The sequence below is a fragment of the Mirounga leonina genome, unplaced genomic scaffold, assembly GCF_011800145.1.
Source record: "Mirounga leonina isolate KUSES-001 unplaced genomic scaffold, KU_Mleo_1.0 Mir_129, whole genome shotgun sequence".
Lineage (NCBI taxonomy): Eukaryota > Metazoa > Chordata > Mammalia > Carnivora > Phocidae > Mirounga > Mirounga leonina.
This window is the reverse complement of record NW_023270323.1, coordinates 40,867,838-40,880,014: the sequence shown is the minus strand read 5'-3', so window position 1 is coordinate 40,880,014 and position 12,177 is coordinate 40,867,838. Positions and strand designations below refer to the sequence as shown.

At 43.2% G+C, this 12,177-nt stretch overlaps 1 protein-coding gene across 1 annotated transcript in view; it reads left to right on the top strand.

Annotated features, from left to right (window-relative positions):
- Positions 1–12,177, top strand: part of CWH43 (cell wall biogenesis 43 C-terminal homolog) — a 49,246-nt gene that overhangs the window by 21,504 nt on the left and 15,565 nt on the right. Inside the window, exons 10-12 of the mRNA XM_035004409.1 lie at positions 4,496–4,601; positions 5,654–5,789; positions 8,075–8,224. Coding sequence (XP_034860300.1) covers positions 4,496–4,601; positions 5,654–5,789; positions 8,075–8,224 — 392 coding nt within the window. The remainder of the gene's footprint in view (positions 1–4,495; positions 4,602–5,653; positions 5,790–8,074; positions 8,225–12,177) is intronic.

Sequence of the window (12,177 nt, the reverse complement as noted above, 5' to 3'; positions counted from 1 at the left end):
ATGCAGTATTAAATCATAACTGCATAAAATGAAGTGTGGTACATACTGTACTTCTGTAATTATTTCCTAGCCACCTCCTGTTGCTATCGCAGTGAGCGCAAGTGTTGTATCAGTTTCAAATGCTGTGTGATGCTGATCTCCAGGTGAGCAGTTCGTCTCTCTAGTAAATTTCTTATTACAGTAAAAAGTGATTGGCGCCTCCATGGCTCAGGCAGTTAAGTGTCTGACTCTAGATTTCAGCTTAGGTCATGATCTTGGGGTCACGGGATCAAGCCCCATGTCCGGCTTAGCTCAGAGTCAGCTTGTCCCTCTCCCTCTGCTCCTCCCCCTGTTCTGTCCCTCTCGCTCTCTCTCTTGCTCTCTTAAATAAATAAATAAAGGTGATCTCTTGTGGTTCTCATGCATTTTTGACTGTAAATAATACCATAGACCTTGAATAACACCATGGGACCCATACAAAGCACCACTAGTGATGCTGGAAGGGCTCCCAATGAGCAGAGAACAATCATGACAAGAAAAAGTTGAATTGCCCGATATGCTATAGATTGGGGCCTGCAGCCCCAGTCACCAGCATCTTGAAAGAAATGAAGCCAGTGTAAGGACCACTGTAAAAAAAAGAAAAGGGAATTCGTGAAGCTGTGGCCGCAGCCACACCCACAGGCATGAAGTGCACCCGCCTGCACTTTTTGCAAAATATCTTTTTATATCATATTGAAAAGGCACCTTTTGTGTGGGTGCAGGATTGCTGTATGAAAGGCACACCTATAGACCAACATGACTTGAGAAAAAGTGAAATCCTTATAAAACAACAAAGCGAAAGGAAGGTGAAAGATCTAAAGCTGGAGAATTTAATTTTAGAAAGGTTTGGCTTAAAAAAAAGGTCAAGATAACAGGAGGAGCAGCTTCTGCCCACCAGGGGGCAGCAGACGAGTCCCCAGACACCATTAAGGAAGTCATGGCGAAAGGGTATCTGCCTGAACAGGTTTTTAATGCAGGTGAAAGTACCCTATTGTGGAAAAAAAATGCCACAAAGGACATCTATTAGTATGGAAAAGAAGCGAGCACCAGGATTTAAGACAGGAAGGGATGCGCTGACTCCACTGTTCTGTGCAAATGCAGCTGGGCTTATGATGAGGACTCTGTATCTATAAAGCTGCTCACCCTGAGCCTTGAAGGGAAAAGGTAAACACCAGCTACCAGTCTTTTGACTGTACAACAAGGAGGCCTGGGCAATGAGAACCTTTCTTCTGGATTGGTTCCATCGATGCTTTGTCCCTGAAGTCAGAAAGTACCTTGCCAGTAAGGATGGCCTTTTATAGTTCTTTTGATAGGAGACAATGCCCCAGCCACCCAGGACCCCATGGGTTCAGCAAGGAAGACATCAAAGTGGTCTGCTTGCAACCCCTCCTCCTCCCCCCGCCGCATCTCTGATTCTAGATCAGGGAGTCACATGGCCCTTTCAGGCCCATTACCCACGATACTCTAAGAAGGAATTGTCAGTGCTATGGAGGAGAACCCTGACAGATAGGACATCATGGAAGTCTGGAAGGATTACACCACTGAAGATGCCATTGCTTAGCAAAAGCCATGAAAGCCATCAAGCTCAAGACAGTACGTTCCTGCTGGAGAAAACTGTGTCCAGATGCTGTACATGACTTCACAGGATTTATGACAGAGCCAATCAAGGGAATCACGAAAGGGATTGTGGGTAATGGCAAAAATGGTGGAGGCTGAAGGGTTTTAAGGTATGAGTCTTGGAGAAATTCAAGAGCTAACAGACAGCACACCAGAGGAATGAACGGGAGACGACCTGATGAAGGTGAGTGCTTCTGCAGCAGTACCAGGCGGTGAGCAAGACGCAGAAGAAGTGCCAGAAAACAGACTGACGTGAGACAGTCCGGCAGAAGGGGGCTGATTACGCAAGACTGCTTTTGATTTCTTTTACGACACGGACCCTCCTATGACAAGGGCACTGACCCTAAAGCAAACGGTGGAAGAAGGACTGGGCCGTATGGACACATTTTTGGTGAAATGGAAAAGCAAGAAAGTCAGACGAAAATGACAGTATATATCCAGAAAGTTACACTGCGTGGGCCTACCTCTCCTTCCCCTCTTCCACCTCTGGCACCCCCGAGACAGCAAGACCAACCCTTCTCTTCCTCCTCATACTCAGTCTACTCGACGTGAAGACAATGAGGATGAAGACCTTTATGATGATCCACTTCCTCTTCATGAATTGTAAATAACCATCATGCCGTACACTTAATAAATCTATCTGTTGTGTATGTGTGTGTGTGGGTGTGAAAATCTATTACCTATGTGACAAGAACTGTAGGAGACGTTTGGGGTCATCACCGGCGTTGTCACCTAATATTCATCGCATAGAACAGCATGTGCAAGACTCATACGGAAGTGGACAGCCTAGCCTTATGTGGGCATCAGGTGAGTGTATTTAATGTAATAACATCTTCATTTTCTTACTGTTTTATAACTCTACTTTCAAAGAATTATATTACTGTACAGTATGCCTCTCTCTCTCATAATTGGAGAAACTGTGTATCAGTCTATCATTACAGGGATGTTTTTTTTTTAAAGTGTAACAGTGTTTCCAAGACTGCATTATGACTGTAATACTGTAAGCCATAAAAATTTTCTGACGATTCATTCATCAGTGTATAGGCTAGGCTACCGTGAGGCCATCGTATCAATTAAACGAGGCTACCGTAAAACAAACATATTGCTGCCGCTTCATTATCAATGCATGAATTGTTATAGCTGCAAGGAAATAGGAAGTTCTTTTTCACATTATCTTTTCATGTTTGATGTCTGCTGTTGGTACTACATGTAACATCTACAGAGATATGGGTACTGATACACGATTCGTATTGTAAACAGATGATGTCAACTTACAGTATCAACTAGAGAACCGGACTGTCAATGTGTTTTCCCTTCCTTATGATGTTCTTAATAACACTTTCTTTTTTCTAGCTCACTTTATTGTAAGAATACGGTATATAATATAATGTACAAAATGTGTGTTAATCACCTGTTACGTTATTGCTAAGGCTTCCAATCAACAGTAGGCTATTAGTAATTAAGGTTTTGGGAAGTCAAAAGTTAGACATGGATTTCCAACTGTGCAGGGGGACAGCGCCCCTAACTCCCATGTTGTTCCAGAGTCGGTGGTATTCTGAAAGTGGAGTTGATAGGGTTTGCTGATGGATTCGATGTTGCTGGATGGGGAGAAGGAAGGAATCAAGAATGACTTTTATGCCTTTGGCTTGAGCAACTGGATCGAGGGTGATGGCATTTATTGACAGGGGAAGAGTGAGAGAATAACAGGCTTTGGAGTGATGAAATCCAGAGTTAATTAATTATAGTTGTAGAGTTATGTGAAAAGGGATAGCTTGATGAATATAATCATGCCTCTTGAAGTCCCTGTTGATGGTTCCATTCTCTTTATATGATATTCACTCCACTGAATAATCCTTCCTGTATAAGGATGAAAGGCCCAGCTTACGGGGCTGGTTAGCACACTGAGCTGTTTATGTTACGTAGCGGCCCTCCATTACAAAGAGGTTGCTACTTATCTTTCTCCCAGTCTGAACTTGTATGGTCCACTCTAAGTTGCTTTTCCAGTTGTGGTGGTGGATTTGTTCTGAGCTAGCCATACTCTTTCTCAGGATCCCTGTTATAGATCGGTTAGGTATTCATTTGAGATGGATGGTTAGGGTTGGGCAGTGATTGTCTGACTGAGCCCATGGACCCAAAAGATGAAGTCTGAGAGGGGGCTGTGCTCCTGAGCGCTGGCCTTGCCCGGACAGTAGGGGAGTAACAACATGTATAACTCAGAGGCAGCAGACTGCTTTATAGATCTGTTGAAGGACTCTCTGTATCCCTCTGTGATCTCATTCCTCTCCTGTGCAAGGGTGTCTCTATCCAGAATATGGTGTTTATCATTTTCATACATTTCTTTATCTTATGACTACCTGCGATATAGCCCCAGAGGATATTGTTTTCCCACGTTTTTGACTTCACCTAAATGACATCTGACATATACATTTTACAACTTACTTTTTAAAATTTAAAATCACCTTTATAAGATTCATCCACATGGAAATATGCAGCCTTAGCTCATTTATTAGGGCTGTGTAATGTTCCAATTTATGTATGTGACACCACTTACTCATCCATTTTCCTATTTTCCTATTGAAATGACAGCCAGGTTGCTTCTAATTTTTTGCTATTATAAACAATGCTCGTTATAAATGCTCACTTTCCAAATATTCCTCCTAACTTCCAAGCTTAAGATAGAAGTTCACAGAGGATTTATTATGAGTATATCATCTAGCAAAGAGCTCCTTATTTTTATGAATTAAATGTGGGCAAATTTAAGAAGAAAATTCTTTTGCTGAAATACAAATTTTGGTAGAGAGGTGGAGAAAACTGCCATTGTTCACAGTCATCTGAAATTACCCTTAAAACTATTCCTCAGGCACCAGCCACAGAGGTGTCTGCCGCCATCTGGCCTTTAAGGTTTGGCTACGACAACGAAGGATGGTCCAGTCTAGAAAGATCGGCTCAAGTACTCAATCAAATAGGTAAGCCTTTTACTGGAATTAGTTCCAGGTTTTGAGAAACTACTATTGTTATTTTTATTTTGAACAAGATCATAAGTAATAGGAGGAGGGTTTGCTGGGTCATAAACTAATCTCTTAAAAAGGCTTTACTGCAGAAGGATTAAGTTTCTCTAACCACATCTGTCTTTGAGAGCAATTAATTCAGTTGATTCTGAACAAAGCCTCATACTGAGTATCTGCAGGGAGTTCTTGTCATGCCTTTGCTTTTAGAGATACTCCTGCTGGTAGCTTAGGTGGCTTGGGGACCCACTGTTGGGGATCAGAAAGCAGTTGGGTTAAAAGGCAGAATGGGTCAGAGTGATGCTCATTTGTGAAGCAGATTGCTCTCAAAAGCCGAAGGGCCAGTTTTTAAGTTTCTGGGCCCTGGGGTGTTCATCTTTGTATGAAGCATCCTGTCAAAGATGTGGGTATTTGGTTCTTAGATCAACTTCGTGGAGCATGGAGCAAGATATGGAAAGAGCTAAACTGTTCTGGTTAATCCTAATGATAACCATGTCTCCTGAGAAACTGCTGGGGGTCTGTATGATTCTAATGCCACTGAGAAATTTCCATGGCTCTTCATCCTGATTATAGGCCTCTGAGGCACCTCTGGCCAGGGTCTGACAAAACCAGGACACTTCTGTGCCAATACCATGGAGGTGTTTTCCCAGGAGTAAAATGCTGTTGCATACCACTCTATTATTTCTGAACATCAGTTGGATGTTTGAGAAAGGCATTATGCTTATTTGAAATTTTGGGAAAGATGTTAAAAATATTTGAAAACTTAGAAATTATGCTTTTATCCTTTCCTGCATTTCTTCAAGGTGTCCCATGTTTTAATTACATTCTAAACATGGGAAAACTCCTTTTATAGCTCAGGTTTGATCGGCTTCATTTTAGTGACTCATAAATTACTTTGTTTTTTTGATTTATGAGGAAAGGCAAAGGGTTTAAGTTAGAATCAAGTTTTGCTAATTGTTTTTGTACAGCTGTGGTTACTTACTGCGTGCATTTTTTTTTTTTTTCCTGAATAGGTGCAGATTTCATAACAATTCTGGAGAGTGATGCCTCTAAGCCCTATATTGGGAACAATGACTTAACTATGTGGTTAGGGGAGAAGTTGGGTTTCTATACCGACTTTGGCCCAAGCACGAGGGATCACACTTGGGGGTGAGTGTACCTTGGGAACATAGCCCCGAAGACCAGGCAGCATGGGCTTTGAGTGGAAAGTTGATGTTGTCATACCTTAGTCCTATGAGTATGTTCCAGGGTGCCTCCAAGGGGGGATGAGGAAGTGTGGAAGATATGCATATTTCATGATTGTTTGAAAGGTGTCCCTGTTGCTGGATATTTTCTGTTCTTCAGCATTATAAACTGTTCAGTGTAGGAGCTGAGGTTACAGCACTAAGCATGTCTGACCTGATGCTGTGTGCATGGGGCTTACATCCTTGTGTGAAGAAACAGAAAATAACCATGCACACACGGAGATAAATAAGAATTTGAGGTGGTGGTAAGTGCTATGTAGAAGAGGAAAGTGACTGGGGAGGAGGGACAGGGGGATGGTCAGGAAGGTCTCTGTGAAGATCTCATGATGAAAAGGACCCAGGATCTAGCCTTGGGAAGAGGAGGGAAGTGCCAGTGTAAAGACTCAAGGCAGGATCAGGCTTGGTGGGCCTGAATGTGGGGACCGAGGGGAGCTGGTAAGAAATGAGGTCAAGGGCAGGCCCCTGATCTTAGAGAGCCACATAGTCCATGCTGAGGACTGAGTAATTCAGTTTTGATGGGGAACCATTGGCTGGTTTTTAGATGGGAGCCATCTGATCTGATTTACATTTTATTTATTTATTTATTTATACATACGGTTTTATTTATTTATTTGACAGAGAGAGTGAGAGAGCACAAGCAGGGGGAGCAGTAGAAGGAGAGGGAGAAGCAGGCTCCCTGCCAAGCAGGGATGCAGGGCTTGATCCCGGGACCCTGGGATCATGACCCAAGCAGAAGACAGATGCTCAACCATCGGAGCCACCCGGGCGCCCCTGCGTTACATTTTAAAAAGATCATTCTGGGGGCGCCTGGGTGGCTCAGATGGTTGAGCGTCTGCCTTCGGCTCAGGTCATGATCCCAGGGTCCTGGGATCGAGTCCCGCATCAGGCTCCCTGCTCCTTGGGAGCCTGCTTCTCCCTCTGCCTCTCTCTCTCTCTGTCTCTCATGAATAAATAAATAAAATCTTTAAAAAAAATTAAAAAGGTCATTCTGGCTGCTCCTAGAACAGCTTATTGGGGGAAAGGGTGGGAGCGAGCAGGGAGACAGGTGACGAGGTAGGTGTGCCAGCACAGATGAGTTATGAGAGAGGGAGCTGTGGACATGGAGAGGAGGAGGCACATTCAGGAACTGCTTTGGAACAGAGCTGACAGGAGTTACTGATGGCTTAGGTGTCAGGGGCCAGGAAGGGACAAGGCCAACATGGACGTTTTTTCCCTGAATACCTGATAGAGATGACGCTGTTTAATGGGATGGGACCGACCAGGCAGAGCAGCTGGATTGTGCTAAATTTGAGACGCCTCTGGATTAGTTAAGCGACGTCCAGTAGAAAGTTGTGTGAAGCCTGGAGGGCCAAGTGGGACAGGACAAGCTGGACATGTATGCAGATTCAGGTAGCATCACTGTAGAGATGCTCCTGCTGGAGGGGCTCCATCGGGGGCCAGAGAGAGAGTGCATGCAGCCGGGAAAGAGAGCTGGCTGAGGTCTGAGCTCTGCTCATCTTTTTCGGATGTAGCTCTTGGCCTTGGAGTAAGGTAGAACGTGTTTTCATATCTTTATCGGACAGTTCGTAATTGCTAGTTTTGTGAATTGTTACTCCGTGTCCTTGTTGGCAAGACATTTCCAACATTTTGAAATGGGCTGATTGATGTTAGAATTGTTTATGCAAATATGTTGCCAGAGTAACAATGCAAGGAAGATGGATTTTGTGTATTACTAATTCTGCCCCATTTGTGTCTCCATAGCATTTATTTATTTATTTTTTAAGATTTTATTTATTTATTTATTTGAGAGAGAGAATGAGAGAGAGAGAGAGAGAGCATGAGATGGGGGAGGGTCAGAGGGAGAAGCAGACTCCCCGCTGAGCAGGGAGCCCGATGCGGGACTCGATCCTGGTACTCCAGGATCATGACCTGAGCCGAAGGCAGTCGCTTAACCAACTGAGCCACCCAGGCGCCCCTCCATAGCATTTATTAAAACAGAGTTGATGGCGTTGTGCTTAGTGACACAGCGAGACATGCTAAATAGCAGAGACTTATTGCCCTATCAAGCCGACTGCGCATTAGTGCTCTAAATGGCCCTCAGTGGTTTGCTTGGAGTGCGACACATCCCTTTTTAGCACCTGTGTTTAGTCCTGTCTCCATGATATGGTGGGACCAACGGTGATGCACGTGTTTCTTTTCATTCCAATGCAGGATTATGGTTCTGTCACGATACCCAATTGTGAAATCAGAGCATCACCTCCTTCCGTCACCAGAGGGCGAGATTGCACCAGCCATCACACTGACCGTTAACATCTCGGACAAACTGGTGGATTTTGTGGTGACACACTTTGGGAATCATGAGTGCGTTTATTTGGTCTTTCTAGTAGAACCCGAATGCCAAGAAATATGATTAGTACGTTACTTTGATTTCCATGCCTTGACCTTTTTTTTTTCTCCCAAAGTATTTTTCCTTATGTAGCTGGTTTTAAGAATGAGGCATGGAAACCTTTGAGATGCGGGCGGTCCTTAGTGATGGTACAGGGCAGCAGCGAGGGCTGTGTGAGCCAGCAGGGGCTGAGCAGGTGCTGTGCTAAGTGCATTATTGTACACAGGACCATTATAGCCCCATTTTACAGATAAAGACTGTAGACTGAGAGAGGGTAGATGACTTGTCGGACAGGGTCATGCAGTGAGGCATTAGGCAGACCCAGCTCAGAGATGGCTCATACCTGGGACCACATGCTAAACCAGACGACAGAAAAAGGAAATTTCCCTTTCCTACAGGATTATTACTGTTGGGATTTGAGGGTACTAAACGATATTCCCTTTGCCCTCGTGTTTTCACAGTCCACTGATGGGTAGGCAAGGGAATCTGGCAGGGAGATCAAAATATCTCTTAATTCTGATAAACCTATGTGGGCGACATGGCTTAAGTGTGTCCACGTGGACCTGCTGATACATCCCCCCGCAACAATACAGGAAACTGACTCCCCCAAAGCAGCAGACCTACCAGCAGGGGCAGAGTCTGCCCCGTCAAAATCTCCCCTAGGTAGACAGAATATGCCAGAAACACCCTGTCTGCAAGCTAACAGGTTCCAAGGAGAAGAGAGAGGAAGGATTTGAGACAAGCCTGCCCAGTTCATTCTGCCAACTAGTTAGAAAAGTCCTCCCAAAAAGTAAAAGGTGAGGGAGGCCAGACATGGTTTTCTAAGCAAGTCCTTCTGTAAGGGGACATGAGGAATGGGGAATGACTTTTATCCCCAAAGGATAACATTTACAACCAGTGACTTCGTCCTGAATAAATCATGAATAATACCAACTATATATCATAAAAGTAAAGATAAAAGTATATAATTTATACTCTGTCAGGCTAAACATTCTGTAATAACAATGGAAAATACTAACATAAAGTGCTATAAAACAGGGCATATAGGTTCTGCCCACATTAATGACAAGAGGCCACAAAGCTTTAACGTAACATACAGAACATTAGAACAACACTGCTGTGCTGTAAGTTTCACCTAAACAAGACGAGTGTGTCTGCTGCCCTTATTTTCTGGTTCTCTCACAGCATTATGTGGATCTGTGAAGGCATACTTGAATATCTTCTGAACTAAGTCAGAGCTTAGTAACATAAACAAACCATCCAAATGTAATAATGTGAACCATTTGCTCACTGGACCCTTGCTTGTCTCTTTAGAAATAAGAAGGGTGTTTAGAGGACAGATGATACTTGCTGATGGTCCATATTGCTTTAAAAAGCTGTTTAAAGAAATGTCTCTTTTTCTCTCAGTAATTTTCATGTAGCAAGTACAGATATTCAAAAACCATTCCACTGACCTTACATTGGGTTTGGCTTTTAAAAAACAGGCACAAAAAAATAAAAAAATAAAAATAAAACAGGCACTTCCGTGTTTAAAGTTGCAAGGTCTTAACCTAAGAAACAGCTGAATATACCCCTTCCCGTTTTTCCTCTGCTTTTCTCCCCCCTGTCCCCTTTAACTCCTTCCAACCTCCAAAATGTAAAGAATAGACTTGAAAGAGAAGACTAAAGAGAGCCCTCAGAACGTGCTTGGAAAAGAGGAGGGAAGGATTACCTTTTCTAACTTTCTATCAACCACATATTTAAAGCTCTTTAATCAACCCCACACCTTTCACATGTTCTCACTTATTCGCTGGATTAATGACACCTGCGCGCATGCACACGCGCATACACACACACACATACAGTAACAACAGCAGTAACGATGCGAGCGAACACGTACTGAGGAGCTGTAACTCCAGGGAGGGAAGCAGTGCATCTGGGTGGCTAGAAGCATGGACTTCCAGCACGTGGAATCACACAGTCGGCCTGAACCCTAACTGAAGGTGGATCCTTCACCAGGTTATTTAATTGCCTCGGGCCTCAGTTTTCTCATTTGTAAATCAGGGGCAGTGATCCTACTGATGTCATAGGGTTCTGAATGTGAGATTTAAATGAGAGGGTACCATTGGTCCAGTGGCTACACTGGGTGATACAGATTCTGATAAAAAATGTATTATTCCATCTCCATGTAGTACAACATACACTCGTACAATGTTTTGTGCTTGTATTTCATATTCAAACATTGAAGTTAAAAAAAATGAGATAGTATCTCATGCAAAGTACAGGAGTACAGTAAGTGCTCAGTTAATCGGGCAGCTTAAAAAAGAACCAATTCGGGGCGCCTGGGTGGCTCAGTCGTTGGGCGTCTGCCTTCGGCTCAGGTCATGATCCCAGGGTCCTGGGATCGAGCCCCGCATCGGGCTCCCTGCTCGGCAGGGAGTCTGCTTCTCCCTCTCCCACTCCCCCTCCTTGTGTTCCCTCTCTCGCTGTGTCTCTCTCTGTCAAATAAATAAATAAAATCTTTAAAAAAAAAAAAAAAGAACCAATTCATCAAACACAGATCAAGCGTCTGCCGTGTTCCAGGCACAGAGCGAGGTGGTCATAGCTCGGTGAACACCGTAGCCTCCCCGAAGCAGGTGACGAAGACGGTCATCCTTTGAATAATTTGAGAAGCCATCATTACATGTTTCTATTTGCCTTTGTTTTCTCCAATACTAGATAAAAAATTCCTAGTGTGAATAAATATTGAGAGACTTCGTTTTCTAGTGATTATGGCATGCAAACAGGAAGTCATATTAGGAGTGAATTATGGAATGCTTCTGCACGTTATTAGCTGATTCAACAAGATTTTTTAAATTACCAACTACACAAATACCTCTTTACCACCAATAAATAGGAAATAGCAGCATTCCTTAGAAGCATTTAGGTGTACACTGTAACTAAAATGAATGTTATTTTCTGCAATTAACTGAGTCACCAGTTAATCACCACTTTTTTTTTTTCTTATAACATCATAAGTATACAAAGAAGAAAGAGTGCAGAACTTGTAGTCTGTAGTTATAATTTTGGTCCTGTTGTAAGATAACCTCAGCGGGCTCCAGTCCTCTTGTTTCTGAATTGGATAAAATTATTTTTTCCAGCTCACATTATAGGGTTATTGGGCTGATCAAATACTAACAGGTAAGGAAACATAAAATTTGTTCTCTCTCTCACTCCCTCCCCCACTTCTTTCCTCTCCTTTCTTGATACTCATACATATACTATTTTTTAAAAAAATATTTAATCTCTATACCCAACATGGGGCTCAAACTCATGACCCTGAGATCAAGAGTTGCATGCTCCTCCAGCTGAGCCAGCCAGGCACCCCAATATACTATTTATTTTTATTATTATCATCACTGGATGAAATTTATCTCCTGAGAAAATGTGAAACCAAATTCATAGATTTTTTTCCCCCAATAATATATTGCTAAAATATATTTGCGTGAAAACACTATCTGTGGTACAGTGACCTTGGAATTCTCTTGACTAGATTTGAATCCCAGTTCTGTGCTTCAGAAGGAACAGAATTCACTGCAGACCCAGTTGAGGAACTGCTCACCAAGATGTCGGAAGGGTCAAAACAACAGATAAGAGATACTACAGTAGTTGGGAAGGGGGCCATGAAGCATAAAGAGTGCAGCTACTGGGGAGGAAACACTCAAACCTCTCTCTCCTCCCACCTTTTTATCTCCTACTGGTGCCTCCAGTTGGCCAAACCTAACTGGATATCAGCAGAAAAGAGAGAGCCAGGAGATGAAATCTGCATGCGTGAGCCTCTCAGGACACAGAGAAGGGCTGAGAACAGATCCGAACATGGAAGTTAGAAAATAACCATAGGCATGGTCCTTAGCCTCATTTAAAAATAGAGCTAATGCCTGCCTCTCCAGTTATTGTGAATATTCGGTGT